We start from the raw sequence: 21,122 nt of genomic DNA, 5'->3' as shown, positions 1-21,122 counted from the left end.
GACTCAGTCCCCTAGCTATGATAGAAGTATCTCGAATACTTTCATGGGCGGAATCCAGCTCTTGTCTAATTTCTGTGGTACATATCCCAGGTGTATACAATTGGGAAGCGGATTATCTCAGCCGTCAGACTTTACATCTGGGGGAGTGGTCTCTCCATCCAGATGTGTGTTCTCAGATTGTTCAGATGTGTGGTCTTCCAGAAATTAGATCTGATGGCTTCTCATCTAAACAAGAAACTTCCCAGGTACCTGTCCAGGTCCAGGGATCTTCAGGCGGAAGCAGTGGATGCATGGACACTTCCTTGGTGTTATCAACCTGCTTATATTTTCCCGCCTGTAGTTCTTCCAAGAGTCATATCCAAAATCATCATGGAACAGTCATTTGTGTTGCTGGTAGCTCCAGCATGGCCTCACAGGTTTTGGTATGCGGATCTTGTTCAGATGTCCAGTTGCCAACCTTGGCCTCTTCCATTTAGGTCGGATCTTCTGTCTCAAGGTCCGTTTTTTTTCCATCAGGATTTCAAATTATTGAATTTGAAGGTATGGGAATTGAACGCCTAGTGCTTAGTCATAGAAGTTTCTCTGACTCAGTGATTAATACTATGTTACAGGCTCGTAAATCTGTTTCTAGAAAAATTTATTATCGAGTTTGGAAGACTTATTTTCATGGTGTTCTCATAAATTCGCTTGGCATTCTTTCAGAATTCCTAGAATTTTACAGTTTCTTCAGGATGGTTTGGATAAGGTTTTGTCTGCAAGTTCCTTGAAGGGACAAAACTTTGCTCATTCTGTCTTATTTCACAGAAATATTGCTAAGCTTTCTGATATTCACTGTTTTTGACAGGCTTTGGTTTGTATCAAGTCTGTCATTAAATCAATCTCTCCTCCTTGGAGTCTTAATTTGGTTTTGAAGGCTTTACAGGCTCCTCCATTTGAGCCTATGCATTCTTTGGATATTAAACTACTTTCTTAGAAAGTGTTGTTCCTTTTGGCCATATCTTCTGTTAGAAGAGTTTCTGAATTATCTACTCTTTATTGTGAATCTCTTTTTCTGATTTTTCATCAGGATAAGGCGGTTTTGTGGACTTCATTTAAATTCTTTCCTAAGGTTGTGATTTCTAACAACATTAATAGAGAAATTGTTGTCCCTTCCTTGTGTCCTATTCCTAAGAATTCTTTGGAGAAATCCTTCCATTCTTTGGATGTGGTAAGAGCTTTGAAATATTATGTTGAAGCTACTAGAGATTTCAGGAAGACTTCTAGTCTATTTGTTATCTTTTCTGGTTCTAGGAAAGGTCAGAGGGCTTCTGCCGTTTCCTTGGCTTCGTGGTTAAAGCTTTGGTTTCATTTAGCTTATTTGGGGTCGGGTCAAGCCCCGTCTCAGAGAATTACAGCTCATTCTACTAGATCTGTCTCCACTTTGTGGGCTTTTAAGAATGAAGCTTCAGTTGATCAGATTTGCAAAGCAGCAACCTGGTCTTCTTTGCATACATTTATTAAATTCTATCGTTTCATGTATTTGCTTCTTCGGAAGCAGTTTTTGGTAGAAAAGTTCTTCAGGCAGCTGTTTCAGTTTGATTCTTCTGCTTATGTTTTAAGTTTTTTATTTTCATTTAATGAGAATCAACTTATATTTTGGGTTGTGGATTATTTTTTCAGCGACAAGTGGCTGTTTTATTTTTATCCCTCCCTCTCTAGTGACTCTTGCGTGGAGTTCCACATCTTGGGTATTGCTATCCCATACATCACTAGCTCATGGACTCTTGCCAATTACATGAAAGAAAATATAATTTATGTAAGAACTTACCTGATAAATTCATTTCTTTCATATTGGCAAGAGTCCATGAGGCCCACCCTTTTTGTGGTGGTAATGATTTTTGTATAAAGCACAATTATTACCAAATTCCTTTGTTGATGCTTTCGCTCCATTCTTATCACCCCACTTCTTGGCTATTTGTTAACCTGAATTGTGGGTGTGGTGAGGGGTGTATTTATAGGCATTTTGAGGTTTGCCCCTCCTGGTAGGATTGTATATCCCATACGTCACTAGCTCATGGACTCTTGCCAATATGAAAGAAATGAATTTATCAGCTAAGTTCTTACATAAATTGTTTTTTCAAAAACATGGTTGGAGGATCAATTTACCAAAGAGTTTCTTGATTCCTCAGACTAGGGTCACCTTTTTAGGTTTTCAGATAGATTCAGTGTCCATGATTCTGTCTTTAACATACAAGAGACGAGTGAAATTGGTTTCTGCCTGTCAAAACCTTCAGTCTCGATCATTCCCTTCAGTGGCTATGTGCATGGAAATTTTAGGTCTCATGACTGCAGCATCGGATGCAATCTCCTTTGCTTGTTTTCATATGAGACCTCTGCAGCTTTGCATGCTGAATCAATGGTGCAGGGATTATACTCGGATATCACAATCGATATACTTAAATCCCAACATTCAACTCTCTCTGTCCTGGTGGTTGGACCATCATCGGATTATTCAAGTGGCCTCTTTTGTTCATACTTCCTGGACTGGGATTTCGACAGATGCACAGGTTGGGGAGCTGTCTGGGGGTCTCTGACAGCACAAGGAGTTTGGAATCCTCAAGAGGCGAGGTTACCAATCAATATTTTAGAACTATTTTTTAAGGGCTCTTCAGGCTTAGCCTCTATTAAAGAGAATATAATTTATTTGTTTTCAGACAGACAATATCACAACTGTGGCATATGTCAATCATCAGGGTGGGACTCGCAGTTCTTTAGCGATGAGAGAAGTATCTTGGATACTTTCTTGGGCGAAATCCAATTCCTGTCTAATTTCTGCGATACATATCCCAGGTGTAGACAATTGGTAAGCGGATTATCTCAGTCGTCAGTCCTCACATCCAAGGGAGTGGTCTCTCCATCCAGATGTATTTTGTCAGATTGTGCAGATGTGGGGTCTTCCTGAAACAGATCTGATGGCTTCCCATCTAAAACAAGAAGCTTCCCAGGTACCTTTCCAGGTCCAGAGATCCTCAGGCGGAGATGGTGGATGCGTTAGCAGTTCCTTGGTTTTACCAACCTGCTTACATTTTTCCGCCTCTAGTTCTTCTTCCAAGGGTGATCTCCAAGAAATTAATGGAACAATTGCATATGTTTCTGATAGCACAAGCATGGCGTCACAGGTTTTGGTATGCGGATCTTGTCCGGATGTCCAGTTGCCAACCTTGGCCACTTCCTTTAAGGCCAGACCTGTCTCCAGGGCCATTTTTCCATCAGGATCTCAAATCGTTAAATTTGAAAGTTTGGAAGTTGAACGCTTAGTTTCTTAGTTTCTCTGACTCAGTGATTAATACTATGCTACAGGCTCGTAAGTCTGTTTCAAGGAAGATTTATTATCGGGTTTGAAAAATCTATATTTCATGGTGTTCTTCTCATAAATTCTCTTGGCTTTGTTTTAGAATTCCAAATCTCTGCTCTTTCTGTTTTATTTCATTGGAAGATTGCTAAGCTTTCTGATATTCACTGTTTTGTTCAGGCTTTAGTTCGTATCAAGCCTGTTGTTAAATCAATCTCTCCTCCTTGGAGTATTAATTTGGTTTTGAAGGCTTTGCAGGCTCTTCCTTTTAGCCTATGCATTCTTTGGATATTAAACCACTTTCTTGGAAAGTGTTGTTCATTTTGGCTATCTCTTCAGCTAGAAGAGTTTCTGAATTGTATGCTCTCTTGTGAGTCTCCTTTTCTGATTTTCCAACAGGATAAGTCTGTTTTGTTGACTTAGTTTAAATTTCATCCTAAGGTTGTGAATTCTAACAACATTAGTAGGGAAATTGTTGTTCCTTCCTTGTGTCCTAATCCTCAGAATACTCTTGAAAGATCTTTACATTCTTTGGATGCTGTAAGAGCTTTGAAATATTATGTTGAAACTACTAAAGATTTCAGGAAGACGTCAAGTCTGTTGTCTTTTCTGGTCCTAGTAAAGGGCACAAAACCTCTGCCACATTTTTGGCATCTTGGTTAAAGCTTTTGATTCACAAGGCTTATTTGGAGGCGGGTCAGTCTCGACCTCAGAGAATTACAGCTCATTCTACCAGATAAGTCGCCACTTCTTGGACTTTTAAGACTGAAGCTTCGGTTGATCAGATTTGCAAAGCAGCAACTTGGTCTTCTTTGCATACATTTACTAAATTTTACCATTTTGATGTATTTGCTTCTTCTGAAGCAGTCTTTCGTAGAAAAGTTTCTTCAGGCAGCTATCTCAGTTTGATTCTTCTGCTTATGATTTAAGTTTTTTCTTGAAATTTTTCAGCAAGACTTTTATTTTGTTTTTGAATTTAATTTTCTCAGTGAAAATAGATGTTGTTATTTTATCCCTCCCTCTCTAGTGACTCTTCTGTGGTCTTCCACATCTTGGGTATTTCTATCCCATACGTCACTAACTCATGGACTCTTGCCAATTACATGAAAGAAAACATAATTTATGTAAGAACTTACCTGATAAATTCATTTATTTCAAATTAGCAAGAGACCATGAGGCCCACCCTTTTTGTGGTGGTTATGATTTTTGTATAAAAGCACAACTATTTTTCCAGTTCCTCTTTTTGTGTGCTTTTTTTCTTATTTTATCACCCCACTACTTGGCTATTCATTAAACTGAATTGTGGGTGTGGTGAGGGGTGTATTTATCGGCATTTTGAGGTTTGGAAAACTTTGCCCCTCCTTGTAGGATTGTTTATCCCATACATCACTATCTCATGGACTCTTGCCAATATGAAAGAAATGAATTTATCAGGTAAGTTCTTACATAAATTGATGGGGTTTTTTTCTTCTGTGATTCAGATATAGCATGCAATTTTAAGCATTTTTTAAATTTACTTCTGTTATCAATTTTTCTTCTATGTTTTGGTATCTTTGTTTGAAAAAGCAGGAATGAAAGCTTAGGAGCCGGCCAATTCAGAACTCTAAGTAGCGCTTGCTGATTGGTGGCTACATTTCTAGTTTCTGAGGTTTGCTTATCTAGACCAGCATTTTTAGTTACTCTACCATTTGGTCTGGCTACAGCTCCAAGAATTTTCAAAAAATTTCTGGGTGCACTTTTGTCTGTGATCATATCTCAGGATTGCAATGTTTCCTTACCTAGACAATATCTTGGTTCAAGAATCTCACACCAACAGACTGCAGCATGGTATTTTCCAAATAGTTCTTTGGTGCCTCAGACAAGGTTTACTTTTCTGGGGTTACAAATATATTCAGTCTTCATGAGTCTTTATCAGATCAGAGAAGGCAAAAACTGGTGTCAGTCTGTCCAGTTCCTCTCTTTTCAATCTCTTGCTCTTTGTATGGAAGTCCTGGGTCTCATGGTTGCAGCTTCAGATACAATTCCATTTGCTCAATTTCACATCAGACCTCTTCAGCTTTGTATGCTTCATCAGTGATGCAGGGATCATATGCAGTTATCACAAAAGGTTTTTCTGGATCACAGTCTCTGACATGGTTGCTAAATCATCATCATTTCATTATTCAGGGGTCTTCTTTTGTTCATCCTACCTGGCTTCGATCACTACAGAAGTCTTTCAGGTTGAAGAGCTGTTTGTGGGTCTCTAAGAGCACAATAGCTTGGCCTCTGTTGAAAAGGGATTCTCATCTCTGCTTTCAATCAGATAATGTCACAGCAGTGGCTTATTTCAATCATCAGGCGAAACTCACAATTGCCTATCCATGAAGGAAGTTTCTCGTATTCTCTCATGGGCAGAAGTCAATTGCTGTCTCGGCTCTGCAGTTCATATTCCAGGGGTGAACAACTGGGAAGCAGATTTTTTTCAGTTTCTGCATCCAGGGGAATGGTCTTTTCACCAGGATGTGTTCATTCAAATTGTGGATCTTTGTGGTCTCCCAGAGATGGATCTGATGGCTTTTCATTTGAATAACAAACTTTCCAGGTACTTTGCAAAGTTCAGGTACCCTCAGCAGAGTTTGTGGATGCTCTAGTAGCTCATTGGTCATTTCAGCTTGCTTATCTGTTTCCTCCTCCTGGTACTTCTCAGAGTGATTTCCAAGGTAGGGCTAGAGAAATCATCAGTAATCCAGATTGCTCCAGCTTGGCCTCGCAGAATTTCATATGCAAATCTGGTTTAGATGTCCAGTTGCCCTCCTTGGCCACTTCCTCAGCCTCAAGGTCCATTTTTTTTCCATCCGGATCTCAAATCAATAAGCTTTATGCCATGGAGATTGAATGGTTAGTTATTAAGCATATGGTTTTCTCAGATTCTGTGATTAAAACTTTAATCCAGACTTGAAACACTGTGACTAGAACAAATTCTGCTCTTTCGGTTTTGTTTCATTGGAAGATTGCTAACCTTCCTGACTTTTATGGATTTGTTTTTTTAGGTTTTGGCACAAATTAAGCTTGTGATCAAGCCAGTTTTTCCTGCTTGGAGCATTAACTTGGTGTTTAACATTTTTGCAGGCACCTCCTTCTGAGCCTATGCATAAATTGGATATTAAAGGGATATAAAACCTAAAATGTTTCTTTCATGATTCAGATAGAGCACACAATGTTTAGCAACTTTATTTTTTACTTCTATTATCGCTCTCTTGGTATCTTTTGTAGAAAATCAGGGACGTATGTTTAGTAGCCGGTCCATTTCTGGAGCACTATATGGCAGCAGTTTTGCAAGAATGTTATCAGTTTTCAAGAGCACTAGATGGCAGCACTATTTCCTGGCATGTAGTGCTCCTGATGCCTATCTAGGTATCGCTTCAACACAGAATATTATGGGAACAAAGAAAATTTGATAAAACAAGTTAACTGGAAACTTTTTTTTTTTTTTAATAGTATGCTTTGTCTGAATCACATAGGGTTCATATCCCTTTAAGCTTCTTTCTTGGGAGGTTTTGTTCCTTTTGGCTATCTCTTCTGCTAGAAGTTTCCAAATTGTCTGATTTTCCTTGTGACCTTCGTTATCTAATTATTCATCGGGATAATGCAGTTTTAAGGATTAAATTTGATTTCTTGCCTAAAGTTCTTTCATCAGATAATATTAGTAAAGAAATAATTGTGGTTTCTTTGTGTCCTAATCCCAATAACGATTCAGAGATCTTTGCATAATTTGCATGAGGTTAGAGCATTGATGTATTATATTGATGCTATTACTAAGGATTTCAGATAAAGGTTTCTGCTGTTTCTTTAGCCTATTGGCTGAAACTTTTGATTCATAAGGCTTAGTTGAAGGCAGGTCAGCCTTCACTGAAACGGATTAATGCTTATGCTACTAGGTCAGTTGCCACTTGGGCTTTTAACAATGAGGCTTTAGTTGACCAAGTTTGCAGGGCAGCTACTTGTTCTTTGCATACTTTTGCTAAATTTTAAAGCCTTTGTTTTATTTTTACCTGATTGTTTCACTTTTAAGTGCATTAAAAATATATATAAAATATGCCCTTTTGGGTTTTTTTGTGGGCTTGTGGATTTAGTTTTTTAGTGAAAAAAATGTTTTTAAATCCCACGCTTTATGTCTCATTACTTGTGGACTCCACAGCTTGGGCATTAGTTCTCCGAAGTAATGGATTGTGGGCTCTCGCCACTTGTATAAAAGAAAACATAATTTATGCTTACCTGATAACTTCTTTGCTTTCTCCTAGTGGTAGTGAAAGGTAATTCCCAGAAGTAATGGTTCGTTGTCTCGCACCACCATGAAAATAAATTAATTTATCAAGTAAGAATAAATTGTTTTTTTTTAATTATGTTTTTTAGTCATCTTGCTTCATAGAGCAACAACACTAATAATTATATAAGGGCTTTATGTAGCTTATTGCCCATCACTACTAAACTTTAAGTTGCTACATTTTCTACTACAAATTTTGTGGTAACTGAATATAAAACTGTACAAATGGCATTTTTTCCAATATGCTTATTGTACTCTTAAAGGGACAGTCTACACCAGAATATTTATTGTTTTAAAAGATAGATAATCCCTTTATTACCCATTCCCTAGTTTTGCATAACCAACACAGTTATATAAATACACTTTTTATCTCTGTGATTATCTTGTTTCTAAACCTCTGCAAACTGCCCCTTTTCTCCTACATTGGTGTGTCCGGTCCACGACTTCATCCTTACTTGTGGGAATATTCTCTTCCCCTACAGGAAATGGCAAAGGGAGCACACAGCAAAAGCTGTCCATATAGTCCCCCCTCTGGCTCCGCCCCCCAGTCATTCTCTTTGCCTGCTCTGAACAAGTAGCATCTCCACGGGGATGGTAAAGAGTATGTGGTGTTAGTTGTAGTTTTATTTCTTCTATCAAGAGTTTGTTATTTTAAAATAGTGCCAGTTTGTACTATTTACTCTACAACAGAAAGTGATGAAGAGTTCTGTTAAAAGAGGAGTATGATTTTAGCACCAGTAACTAAAATCCATTGCTGTTACCACGCAGGACTGTTGAAACCAGAGAACTTCAGTTGGGGGTAACAGCTTGCAGACTTATCTGCTTCAGGTATGACCAGTCTCCTTTCTAACAACACATAGTAATGCTAGAAGACTGTCAGTTTTCCCTCATGGGACCGGTAAGCCATTTTCTTAGACTCAGTAACAGATTAAAGGCTTATATATTGGGCTCTATACTGGTTGACACTATTGTGGGCTAAATCGATTTGCTTATATCATATTCTTATGACATTTGGAGTGTTTTATGAACTTATAAACACTTTTGGGAACGTTTTAATTAGGCCTGGCTTTGGTTTAGACGCCTAATCTAGTCAGAAAGGCCCCTTCACTCTGGTATGCAGAGGGAGGAGGCCTTATTTTCGCGCCTCAGTTGCGCAGTTACTTCAAAGGCAGTGCATACAGCTTCATGTGAGAGGGTCCTGTGGCTGAGAAACAGACTCCGGAAGGCTTATTTCTGTGGTGAATAACCCCTAAGGAAGGTAAAAGCTGCAGCAAAGTCTGTGGCAGGGACTGTAGTGTGTTTAAACCGGTTAATTTGAACAATCAGCTCCGGTTTGCTTATTTAAGGGTCTAGAAACTTCATATTTGGTGTGCAATACTTTCAAAGCATTAAGACACTGGGGTGTAAATTTTATAAAGATTGGATATTTCCTTCATAGTTTTTTGAACATTCAGAAATAAAGTGTGTTCCTTTTATTATTTAAAGAGACAGTAACGGTTTTGTTTAAAATAGTTTTTATTGCATTAATAGCCTGCCTAAATCTGCCTAACATGTCTGTACCTTCAGATAGCATATGTTCTGTGTGTATGGAGGCCAAGGTGGTTCCCCCTTTAAATGTATGTGCAAATTGTGCCATGGCGTCCAAACAAAGTAAGGACAGTACTGTCACATTTAATAAGGTTGCCCAAGATGATTCTTCTAATGAAGGTAGTGGGGATAGTTCATCATCCTCTCCTTCTGTGTCAACACCAGTTTTGCCCGCGCAGGCGATACCTAGTACATCTAGCGCGCCAATGCTTGTTCCTATGCAGCAATTAACAGCAGTAATGGATAATTCTATAGCAAATCTTTTATCCAAACTGCCAGCATTTCCCAGAAAGCGTGATTGCTCAGTTTTAAATACAGAGGATGAGCAAGTAGGCGCTGACGATAATTTATCTGTTATACCCTCACATCAATCTGAATCGGCAGTGAGGGAGGGTCTGTCAGAGGGAGAAATTTCTGATTCAGGAAAAATTTCTCAGCAGGCAGAACCTGATATCGTGGCATTTAAATTTAAGCTAGAACATCTCCGTGCCCTGCTTAAGGAGGTGCTAGCTACTCTTGATGATTGTGATTCTTTGGTAATTCCAGAGAAGTTGTGCAAAATGGACAAATTTTTAGAGGTCCCAGTGCACGCTGATGCTTTTCCGATACCCAAGAGGGTAGCGAACATAGTGAATAAGGAGTGGGAGAAGTCAGGTATACCCTTTGTTCCACCTCCTATATTTAAGAAAATGTTCCCCATTGTTGACCCCAGAAGGGACGCATGGCAAACGGTCCCTAAGGTAGAGGGGGCAGTTTCAACGTTAGCAAAGCGCACAACTATTCCTATAGAGGACAGTTGCGCTTTCAAAGATCCTATGGATAAAAAATTGGAAGGATTGCTTAAAAAGATTTTTGTTCAGCAAGGTTTCCTTCTTCAACCAATTTCGTGCATTATTCCTGTCACCACGGCGGCGTCTTTTTGGTTCGAGGAACTAGAAAGTATGCTCCAAAAGGAGACTCCATATGATGAAGTCATGGATAGAATTCACGCACTAAAGTTGGCTAATTCCTTTATTTTGGATGCCGCTTGTCAATTAGCAAAATTAGCGGCGAAAAACTCAGGTTTTGCAATAGTGGCGCGCAGGGCGCTTTGGCTAAAATCTTGGTCGGCGGATGTGTCGTCCAAAACAAAATTACTTAATATTCCTTTCAAAGGTAAGACCCTTTTCGGGCCAGAATTGAAGGAGATTATTTCTGACATCACTGGGGGAAAGGGCCATGCCCTCCCACAGGATAGGCTTTTCAAGGCTAAGAATAAGTCTTATTTTCATTCCTTTCGCAATTTCAGGAACGGACCGGCTTCTAACTCTGCAGCCTCTAGACAAGAGGGTAACGCTTCCCAGCGTAAACCAGCATGGAAACCATTGCAAGGCTGGAACAAGGGTAAACAGACCAAGAAGCCTGCTGCTGCTACCAAGACAGCATGAAAGGGTAGCCCCCGATCCGGGACCGAATCTAGTAGGGGGCAGACTTTCTCTCTTTGCTCAGGCTTGGGCAAGAGATGTTCCGGATCCCTGGGCAATAGAAATTGTCTCTCAGGGGTATCTTCTAGAGTTCAAGGATCTTCCTCCAAGGGGAAGATTCCACATGTCTCGCTTATCTTCAGACCAGATAAAGAGACAGGCATTCTTACATTGCGTAGGAGACCTATTAAAGATGGGAGTGATACACCCAGTTCCAACAGCGGAACGAGGTCTGGGGTTTTACTCAAACCTGTTTGTAGTTCCCAAAAAAGAGGGAACTTTCAGACCAATTCTGGACTTAAAAATACTAAACAAATTCCTCAGAGTTCCATCTTTCAAAATGGAAACCATTCGGACGATCTTACCAACAATCCAGGAGGGTCAATATATGACTACCGTGGACTTAAAGGATGCGTACCTGCATATTCCTATACTCAAAGATCACCATCAGTTCCTAAGGTTCGCCTTTCTGGACAAACATTACCATTCGGTTTAGCCACTGCTCCCAGAATTTTCACAAAGGTACTAGGGTCCCTTCTAGTGGTTCAAAGGCCGAGGGGCATTTCTGTAGCACCTTACCTAGACGACATTCTAATCCAAGCGTTGTCTCTTTCCAAAGCAAAGGCTCATACAGACATTGTTTTAGCCTTTCTCAGGTCTCACGGGTGGAAGGGGAACATAGAAAAGAGTTCCCTGTCCCCGTCTACAAGGGTTCCTTTTCTAGGAACAATAATAGATTCTGTAGAAATGAAGATTTTTCTGACAGAGGTCAGAAAGTTAAAGCTTCTAAACGCTTGTCAAGTTCTTCAATCTATTCCTCAGCCTTCCATAGCTCAGTGCATGGAGGTAATAGGATTAATGGTTGCAGCAATGGACGTGGTTCCTTTTGCTCGAATTCATCTAAGACCATTACAACTGTGCATGCTCAAACAATGGAATGGGGATTATGCAGATTTGTCTCCCCATATTCAAGTAGACCAGTTAACCAGACAATCACTCCGCTGGTGGTTGACTCAAGATCACCTGTCTCAGGGAATGAGTTTCCGCAGGCCAGAGTGGGTCATTGTCACGACCGACGCCAGTCTCTTAGGCCGGGGCGCGGTCTGGGACTCCCTGAAAGCTCAGGGTCTATGGTCTCGGGAAGAGTCTCTTCTCCCGATAAACATTTTGGAACTGAGAGCGATATTCAATTTGCTCCTGGCTTGGCCTCAACTAGCGAAGGCCAGATTAATAAGATTTCAGTCGGACAACATGACGACTGTAGCGTACATCAATCATCAGAGGGGAACAAATAGTTCCTTGGCGATGAGAGAGGTATCCAAGATCATCAAATGGGCGGAGGATCACTCCTGCCACCTATCTGCAATTCACATCCCAGGAGTAGACAACTGGGAGGCGGATTATTTGAGTCGTCAGACTTTCCATCCGGGGGAGTGGGAACTCCACCCGGAGGTCTTTGCCCAGTTAACTCGACTATGGGGCATTCCAGACATGGATCTGATGGCGTCCCGTCAGAACTCCAAGGTTCCTCGCTACGGGTCCAGATCCAGGGATCCCAAGGCGACACTAGTGGATGCATTGGTGGCGCCTTGGTCGTTCAACCTAGCTTATGTGTTTCCACCGTTCCCTCTCCTTCCCAGGCTTGTAGCCAGGATCAAACAGGAGAAGGCCTCGGTGATTCTGATAGCTCCTGCGTGGCCACGCAGGACTTGGTATGCAGACCTGGTGAATATGTCATCGGCTCCACCATGGAAGCTACCTTTGAGACGGGATCTTCTAGTACAAGGTCCATTCGAACATCCAAATCTAGTCTCTCTGCAACTGACTGCTTGGAAATTGAACGCTTGATTTTATCTAAGCGTGGGTTTTCAGATTCAGTTATAGATACTCTGGTCCAAGCCAGAAAACCTGTGACTAGGAAAATTTACCATAAGATATGGAAAAAATATATCTGTTGGTGCGAATCCAAGGGATTCTCTTGGAGTAAAATTAAAATTCCTAGGATACTTTCCTTTCTCCAAGAGGGTTTGGATAAAGGGTTGTCAGCGAGTTCTCTTAAAGGACAGATATCTGCTCTGTCTGTTTTGTTACACAAACGTCTGGCAGCAATGCCAGATGTACAGGCGTTTGTACAGGCCTTAGTCAGAATCAAGCCTGTCTACAGACCCATGACTCCTCCATGGAGTCTTAACTTAGTTCTTTCGGTTCTTCAAGGGGTTCCGTTGGAACCTTTACATTCCATAGATATTAAGTTGCTATCTTGGAAAGTTATGTTTTTGGTTGCTATTTCTTCTGCTAGAAGAGTTTCTGAATTGTCTGCTTTGCAGTGTACTTCTCCCTATCTGGTATTCCATGCAGATAAGGTTGTTTTGCGTACCAAACCTGGTTTTCTTCCAAAAGTGGTTTCCAACAGGAATATTAACCAGGAAATAGTTGTTCCTTCTCTGTGTCCGAATCCAGTTTCGAAGAAGGAACGTTTGTTACACAACTTAGATGTGGTCCGTGCTTTAAAATTCTATTTAGAAGCAACAAAGGATTTCAGACAGACATCATCCTTGTTTGTCGTTTATTCCGGTAAGAGATCAGATCTGTAAGGCAGCGACTTGGTCTTCTCTGCATACTTTTGCCAAATTTTACAAATTCGATACTTATGCTTCTTCGGAGGCTGTTTTTGGGAGAAAGGTTTTGCAAGCCGTGGTGCCTTCCGTTTAGGTAACCTGACTTGTTCCCTCCCTTCATCCGTGTTCTAAAGCTTTGGTATTGGTTCCCACAAGTAAGGATGAAGCCGTGGACCGGACACACCAATGTAGGAGAAAACAGAATTTATGTTTACCTGATAAATTTCTTTCTCCTACGGTGTGTCCGGTCCACGGCCCGCCCTGGCTTTTTAGTCAGGTTTAAAAAATGTTATTTCTGTACACTACAGTCACCACAGCACCCTATGGTTTCTCCTTTTTCTCCTAACCGTCGGTCGAATGACTGGGGGGCGGAGCCAGAGGGAGGACTATATGAACAGCTTTTGCTGTGTGCTCCCTTTGCCATTTCCTGTAGGGGAAGAGAATATTCCCACAAGTAAGGATGAAGCCGCGGACCGGACACACCGTAGGAGAAAGAAATTTATCAGGTAAACATAAATTCTGTTATTTCAGTTCTTTTGACAGACTTGCCAAACTAAGCAGTCTTACTCAGGCTTTATCATTTTTTTTATTTTTTTATTTTTTTTTTATCATTTATGGGAGGGAGAGGACCTCTTAAACCTGCTGAACTGTCCTGCTGTCGGACAGAATTAAGGTAAGTGCTGACTTGTTTATTCTGGGTGGATACAAAACTCAGAGGAAAGTGGGCACTTTAATTATATACCTATAACATATAAGGCTCAGACATGGGACTCTTTATGTTGGGACATCATGCTCTTTGTGTATGGAGGGTTTTGGACAGCATAAGTACAGGCACTGGGGCTGGGAGCTAAGCTTATTTTTCTTTATGGTGGTTAATTTCCCTAACGGTTTATTCTAACTGTGAAGCCGGTCGGGTTGTGTATTTTTAGTAACGCCCACGATGGGCGGGCTGTCGTTTTGCGCTCTTCCTGTAAGCTGCGCAGTATTCAGTCTTGACTGGTGTGTCATGGACGTCTGAACAGCGTCGCACTAGAACCGCATGGTTTTTTAATAAATAGAGCAAGCGGTTTTAGCGCTATTGGAGCCCTTATCATCCTGATCGCTAAAAATATAGCAGTGAGCCCGGTTGGCAGGTAGGCGCCTCAGCAGAGCTGCTGAGGTGTTAAGGTGTCTGAGATTTTACTTTGTTTAGCTGAAGGTACGTTCTTTTTTCCTAAGTAGTAAAAAGGGTTACCTTTTACATTTTAAAGGCACAGTAACGGTTTAGATAATCAAAACATTTTTGAGTTAAGATAATTTGACTAACTTACGATTTTTTTTATTTTGGGGCACATTTTTTCTTCATGTAGTAAAAAAGTTTCTTTTTAAATTTTAAAGGGACAGTAACGTTTTATTGTAATAATTTTTTTTTGTGTAAAAGTAAAGTTTTATTACATTGTCATTTTATTGTGCTTCAGTATGGACATAGGAGCCGTGCAAAATGTTACTTGCTCCATGTGTTTGGATGCAAATGTGGAACCACCAATCCCTTTATGTCCCTCATGTATTGAGAGGGCTTTATGTTATAGGGAAAAGGTTTTTCATGAGCAAAATTTTTCAAAAGCGGATGCTTCTCAGGAGTCTGACGAGCTTCAGAGTATGCCACAGCTTTCTCCCCAAGCGACCCAAACTTTAACGCCTGCCCAAGCAGTGCCCTGTACTTCTGCTCTAGCACCTGCTGGAGTTACCTTAAAAGACATAGCTGCTCTTATGTCTTCCACAATTTCTGATGCAATGTCTGCTTTTCCAATGCTACAAGGCAAACGTAAGAGGAAAGACAAACATGCAGTCAGTGAGGTTTCTGATGCAATGGTGGCAATCTCGGATGTACCCTTCCAGGGAACTGAGATGGATGATATTGAGGTTCCATCGGAAGGCAAAATTTCAGACTCAGAAAGTTCATTACCTTGGACTGATTCAGAGGTTGTATCTTTCAGGTTTAAACTAGAACACCTCCGCCTGTTACTCAGGGAGGTTTAGGTTACTTTAGACGACTGTGATTCCACTGTAGTGGTCGCTCCTGCGAAGTCGAGTAAATTGGACAGATATTTCGAAGTTCCTTCTTACTCAAGATGTTTTTCTAGTGCCAAAGCGAGCTTCGGAGATTGTTTCTAAGGAATGGGAGAGACCAGGTATTCCCTTCTCTCCCTCTCCTAGTTTCAAAAAGATGTTCCCTATAGCTGACTCTTCCAGGGAGGCTTGGCAAATGGTTCCTAAGGTGGAAGGGGCTATTTCCACCTTAGCCAAGCGGGCTACTATTCCCATTAAGGATAGTTGCGCTTTTAAAGATCCCATGGACAAGAAGTTGGAGGGTCTACTTTAAAAAGATTTATGTTCACCAGGGTCTGCTATTGCAGCCAGCTGCTTGTATTGCTACTGTCACTAGTGCGGCAGCAAATTGGTTTGATGCTCTGTCAGAGTCTCTCAGAACTGAGACTTCCTTAGAGGAGATCCAAGATAGGATTAAAGCTCTGAAGTTAGCTAATGCTTTTATTACGGACGCTTCTCTGCAAATTACTAAATTGGCAGCAAAGAGTTCGGGGTTCTCTATCCTAGCCCGCAGAGCTTTATTGTTAAAACCTTGGTCTGCAGACGTGTCATCTAAGTCTAAGCTTCTAGTGATTCCTTACAAGGGGAAGACCTTGTTTGGACCTGGCCTGAAGGAAATTATCTCTGATATCATGGGAGGTAAGGGTCATCTCCTTCCTCAGGATAAGAGAAACAAACAAAAAGGATGACAGAGTAATTTTCGTTCCTTTCGGAAATCAAGGGAAATTCTACTTTTTCCTCCGCTAAGCAGGAGCAATCTAAACCCACATGGAGACCCAACCAGTCTTGGAACAAGGGTAAACAATCCAAGAAGCATGCTGTTGAATCTAAAACAGCATGAAGGGCATGCCCCCAATCCGGGACCGGATCTGGTAAGGGGCAGACTTTCCTTCTTCGTTCAGGCTTGGGTTCGGGACATTCAGGATCCCTGGCCAGTAGACAGTGTCTCAGGGACACAAATTGTAGTTCAAAAAATGTCCTCCTTAGAGGTAGGTTTCTTCTTTCAAGATTATCTGCAGACCAGATTAAAAAAAAGAGGCATTCTTACATTGTGTAAGAGACCTCTCCTCCCTGGGAGTGATTGTTCCTGTTCCAGTACAGGAACAGGGACAGGGGTTTTATTTGTGGTTCCCAAAAAGGAGGGAACCTTCAGACCTTTCCTAGACCTCAAGAGTCTAAACAGGTTTTTCATGGGTCCGTCATTCAAGATGGAAACTATTCGTACCATTCTTCTATTGATCCAGGAGGGTCAATTTATGACGACAGTGGATTTAAAGGGTGCAGATCTACATGTTCCTATCCGCAGAGATCATCACAGGTTCCTGAGGTTTGCTTTTCTAGACAAACACTTCCAGTTTGTGGCTCTTCCTTTCAGTCTGGCCACGGCTCCCAGAATTTTCACAAAAGTTCTGGGGCCTCTACTGGCGGTTCTAAGGCCACGGGGCATTGCTGTGACGCCTTATCTGGACGATATTCTAATCCAGGCACCATCTTTTCAACAAGCAAGATCTCATAACGACGCTATCCTTCCTGAGAACTCACGTATGGCAGGTAAATCTGGAAAAGAGTTCATTAATCCCGAATACAAGGGTGACTTTCTTGGGAACTCTAATCGATTCTATATCTATGAGGATTTTTCTGACAGAAGACAGGAAATCAAAGATTCGCGATACCTGTCGAGCCCTTCAGTCCACTCCTCGTCCGTCATTGGCCCAGTGCATGGAAGTAGTCGGACTGATGGTGGCGGCAATGGACATCATCCCGTTTGCTCGGTTCCACCTCAGACCTCTACAGTTAAACATGCTCAGGCAGTGGAATGGAGATTATGCAGACTTGTCTCCTCGAATAACCCTGGAACAGGAGACGAGGGACTCACTTCAATGGTGGTTGTCTCTGGATCATCTATCCCAGGGAACCTGCTTTCGCAGACCGTCCTGGGTGATTGTGACAACAGACGCCAGCCTTCTAGGGTGGGGAGCTGTCTGGGGTTTCCTAAAGGCTCAGGGAGTGTGGCTCAGGCGGGGTCTGTTCTTCCTATAAACATCCTGGAACTAAGAGCGATCTTCAATGCTCTTCTGGCCTGGCCTCATTTAGCCTTGGCCCAGTTTCTCAGATTCCATTCGGACAACATAACTTCAGTGGCTTACATCAATCATCAAGGAGGAATGAGGAGTTCCTTAGCGATGACCGAGGTAACCAAGATAATTTGGTGGGCGGAGGCCCATTCTTGCTATCTGTCGGCGACCCACATCCCAGGGGTGGACAACTGGGAGGCGGACTTTCTGAGTAGGCAGACTTTTCATCCGGGAGAGTGGGAACCCCATCCGGAAGGGTTCTCCAGCCTGATTTTCAAATGGGGTCGGCCGGAGTTAGATCTCATGGCATCTCAACAGAATGCCAAGCTCCCGAGATATGGGTCGAGGTCCAGGGATCCCTAGGCGGACTGATAGATGCTCTGGCGTTACCTTGGTCCTTCAGCCTTGCATACCTATTTCCTCCGTTTGCACTTCTTCCTCGGGTCATTCCTCGAATCAAACAGGAGAGGGTGTTGGTGATTCTTATTGCTCCGCTTGGCCTCGCAGGATTTGGTATGCAGATCTGGTGGAAATGTCATCTCTGCCACCTTGGAGACTTCTGTTGAGAAAGGACCTTCTGATTAAAGGACCATTCCTTGACCCAAATCTAGTTTCTCTGAAGCGGACAGCTTGGAGATTGAACGCTTAATTTTATCCAAGCGGGGGTTTTCTGAATCGGTCATAGAGACCATGATTCAGCCACGTAAGCCTGTGACTAGAAAGATTTACCATAAAATTTGGTGTAATTACCTTTATTGGTGTGAATACAAGGGCTACTCATGGAGTAGGGTTAGGATTCCTAGAATTTTGTCTTATCTCCAAGAGGGTTTGGAGAAGGGTTTATCAACGAGTTCCCTAAAGGGTCAGATCTCTTTATCTGTTTTGTTACACAAACGTCTGGTTGATGTTCCAGATGTTCAATCATTCTGTCAGGCCTTGGTCAGGATCAGGCCTGTGTTCAAACCAGTTACTGCTCCATGGAGTCTTAATTTAGTTCTCAAAGTTCTTCAAGGGGCTCCGTTTGAGCCTATGCATTCCTTAGATATTAAGTTGTTATCTTGGAAAGTTTTATTTCTTGTTGCTATTTCTTCAGCTCGTAGAGTGTCTGAGCTCTCGGCGTTGCAATACACTTCTCCTTACCTTATTTTCCATGCAGATAAGGTAGTTTTACGTACTAAACTAGATTTTCTTCCTAAGGTTGTTTCAGATAGGAACATTAATCAGGAGATTGTAGTTCCTTCTTTGTGTCCTAATCCTCCTTCTCAGAAAGAACGTCTTCTGCACAATTTGGACGTGGTCTGTGCTTTAAAATTTTACTTACAAGCGACTAAGGACTTTCGTCAGTCCTCTTCTTTGTTTGTAATTTTTTCTGGAAAACGTAAGGGACCTGAAAGCTACGGCTAACTCTCTTTCTTTTTGGCTAAAGAGTATCATCCGTTTTGCATATGAGACTGCCAGACAACAGCCTCCTGAGAGAGTTACGGCTCATTCCACTAGGGCTGTTGCTTCCTCATGGGCATTCAAAAATGAAGCTTCTGTGGAACAGATTTGCAAGGCTGCAACTTGGTCCTCTCTTCACACTTTTTCAAAATTCTATAAATTTAATACTTTTGCCTCGGCTGAGGCCGCTTTTGGGAGAAAGGTTCTTCAAGCAGTGGTGCCTTCCGTTTAGGTTCCCTGTCTTGTTCCTCCCTTATCATCTGTGTATTCTAGTGTGGGTATTGTATCCCATAAGTAATGAAGATGATCCGTGGACTCATCGTGTCTTTAAAAAGAAAAGAAAATTTATGCTTACCTGATAAATTTGTTTCTTTTTAGACACGATGAGTCCACGGCCCGCCCTGTTCTTTTAGACAGGTTGTTAATTATTATAAACATCAGACACCTCTGCACCTTGGCTTTTCCTTTCTAATCCTAACTTTGGTTGAATGACTGGAGTGGGAGGGAAGGGAGGAGCTATTTAACAGCTCTTTTGTGGTGCTCTTTGTCTCCTCCTGCTGACCAGGAGGTGTATATCCCATAAGTAATGAAGATGATCCGTGTACTCATCGTGTCTAAAAAGAAACAAATTTATCAGGTAAGCATAAATTTTCTTTTTTTGGTTCAGACCCTGGACACCACTTGTTTATTGGTGGTTGAATTTATCCATCAATCAGTATGAACAACCCAGGTTGTTCACCAAAAATGGAGAATGAATAAAATTTGATAATAGGAGTAAATTAGAAAGTTGCTTAAAATTGCATGCTCTATCTGAATCACAAAAGAAAATATTGGGGTCAGTGTCCCTTTAAATGATGTGTTTATATTGAACGCATAATCAATTATTAATTACAATAGTAATAATACATTTTAATTTTCAGTGTCAGATTTTTATTTTAGTACTTGAAGTTGTAAATTTTGGCTAAATCTTTTCATTTTTATGTCTCTTTCCAGAATGTCAAACATAAAGCTAGACAAAATAATGAAGGAATTGGATGAAGAGGTAGGTTTGCTTTTTGTTGTTGATGTTACAGGGCTAAAAATTTCAAGTCCTAACTAACTTACTAGCAAGGCCAAAGTGATACTCTCCACTTCTGATCCCACCCATCACCCGCCCACTTCACACCCACATCCCTTACAAATACAGTTACAGATTTAAATGATTTTAAAACGTGTTTTTAACTTTGACATTCTCCTTGCACATAGCTCAGGAACATATTCCTAAAACCATGCTGAATTACTGTAATCTTAAAATCCAAGACTAGGCGTAAAAGTTGCAAATGAGATAGTGGGTTTCACAGTCCATCTAGTTTTAAACAAAACCACAAACTTGTTTTATAATAATTTTTTCTTGGAGTAAAAAATGGGGAATGTAAGGGCAGGACATAATTAGGCTGAAAACCAACCAGCTTCCTGCAGAAGTCCAAGCATTATATAAATATGTATACTAAGAAGCAATCAGATCATGTCAACACACTCCTTAGAGCACAGAACCACGTAACATATATTGACGTAAATGGGAGCTATTTAGTTATTTAGTTAAATGTACAGTACATTGCTTTCTTAGTATGTAATATCTACTACAATTGTAAGCACTTAATTTAATGTAATGTCTAGTTCTTCCTAACAAACCTTAACAGAGCTACACTAATATATATTTTAGTTATATCTTAGTTAGTTTATCTTACTGTCTAGAATAATTTATATAGAATCTCCTGGAATAATCCTTTAATCTGTTAATACATCACATTCTAAATGGGGAGTGTTTATCTGTAGCATCAGTACACTGATATGTTAGTTATTTACTTCTGTTCTATAGGCATTGCTGCATGTTAATTTATTTTATGCGCCTATAGCAGTTATGCAATTTTCCCCTTCAAACTCTATAACTGCATTAAAATCTTAAACACTAATAACACTTAAATATATATTTCCTTCTTAATATGAGGAGAGTTCACAGCATCATTCCTTACTGTTGGTAAATTCTGAGACACCCCAGCCAAAGGCTTAAATACTCCCCCTACTTCCCTCATATCCCAGTCATTCTTTGCCTTTCGTCACAGGAGGTTGTCAGAAAAGTGTCAGAAGATTCGGAGTAGTTCCTTATGAAGGGTATCTACCCTTCGAAATGGGACTGGAGTTTTAAGTAGTCTTGTCAGCCTCTCAGTGAGAGCATTG

At 41.0% G+C, this 21,122-nt stretch overlaps 1 protein-coding gene across 1 annotated transcript in view; it reads left to right on the top strand.

Annotated features, from left to right (window-relative positions):
- Window positions 1–21,122, top strand: part of ROCK1 (Rho associated coiled-coil containing protein kinase 1) — a 1,092,122-nt gene that overhangs the window by 534,648 nt on the left and 536,352 nt on the right. Inside the window, exon 13 of the mRNA XM_053714968.1 lies at window positions 19,899–19,947. Coding sequence (XP_053570943.1) covers window positions 19,899–19,947 — 49 coding nt within the window. The remainder of the gene's footprint in view (window positions 1–19,898; window positions 19,948–21,122) is intronic.

The sequence above is a fragment of the Bombina bombina genome, chromosome 5, assembly GCF_027579735.1.
Source record: "Bombina bombina isolate aBomBom1 chromosome 5, aBomBom1.pri, whole genome shotgun sequence".
In the NCBI taxonomy this organism is placed as follows: domain Eukaryota; kingdom Metazoa; phylum Chordata; class Amphibia; order Anura; family Bombinatoridae; genus Bombina; species Bombina bombina.
This window is presented reverse-complemented; position numbering and strand designations above follow the sequence as displayed.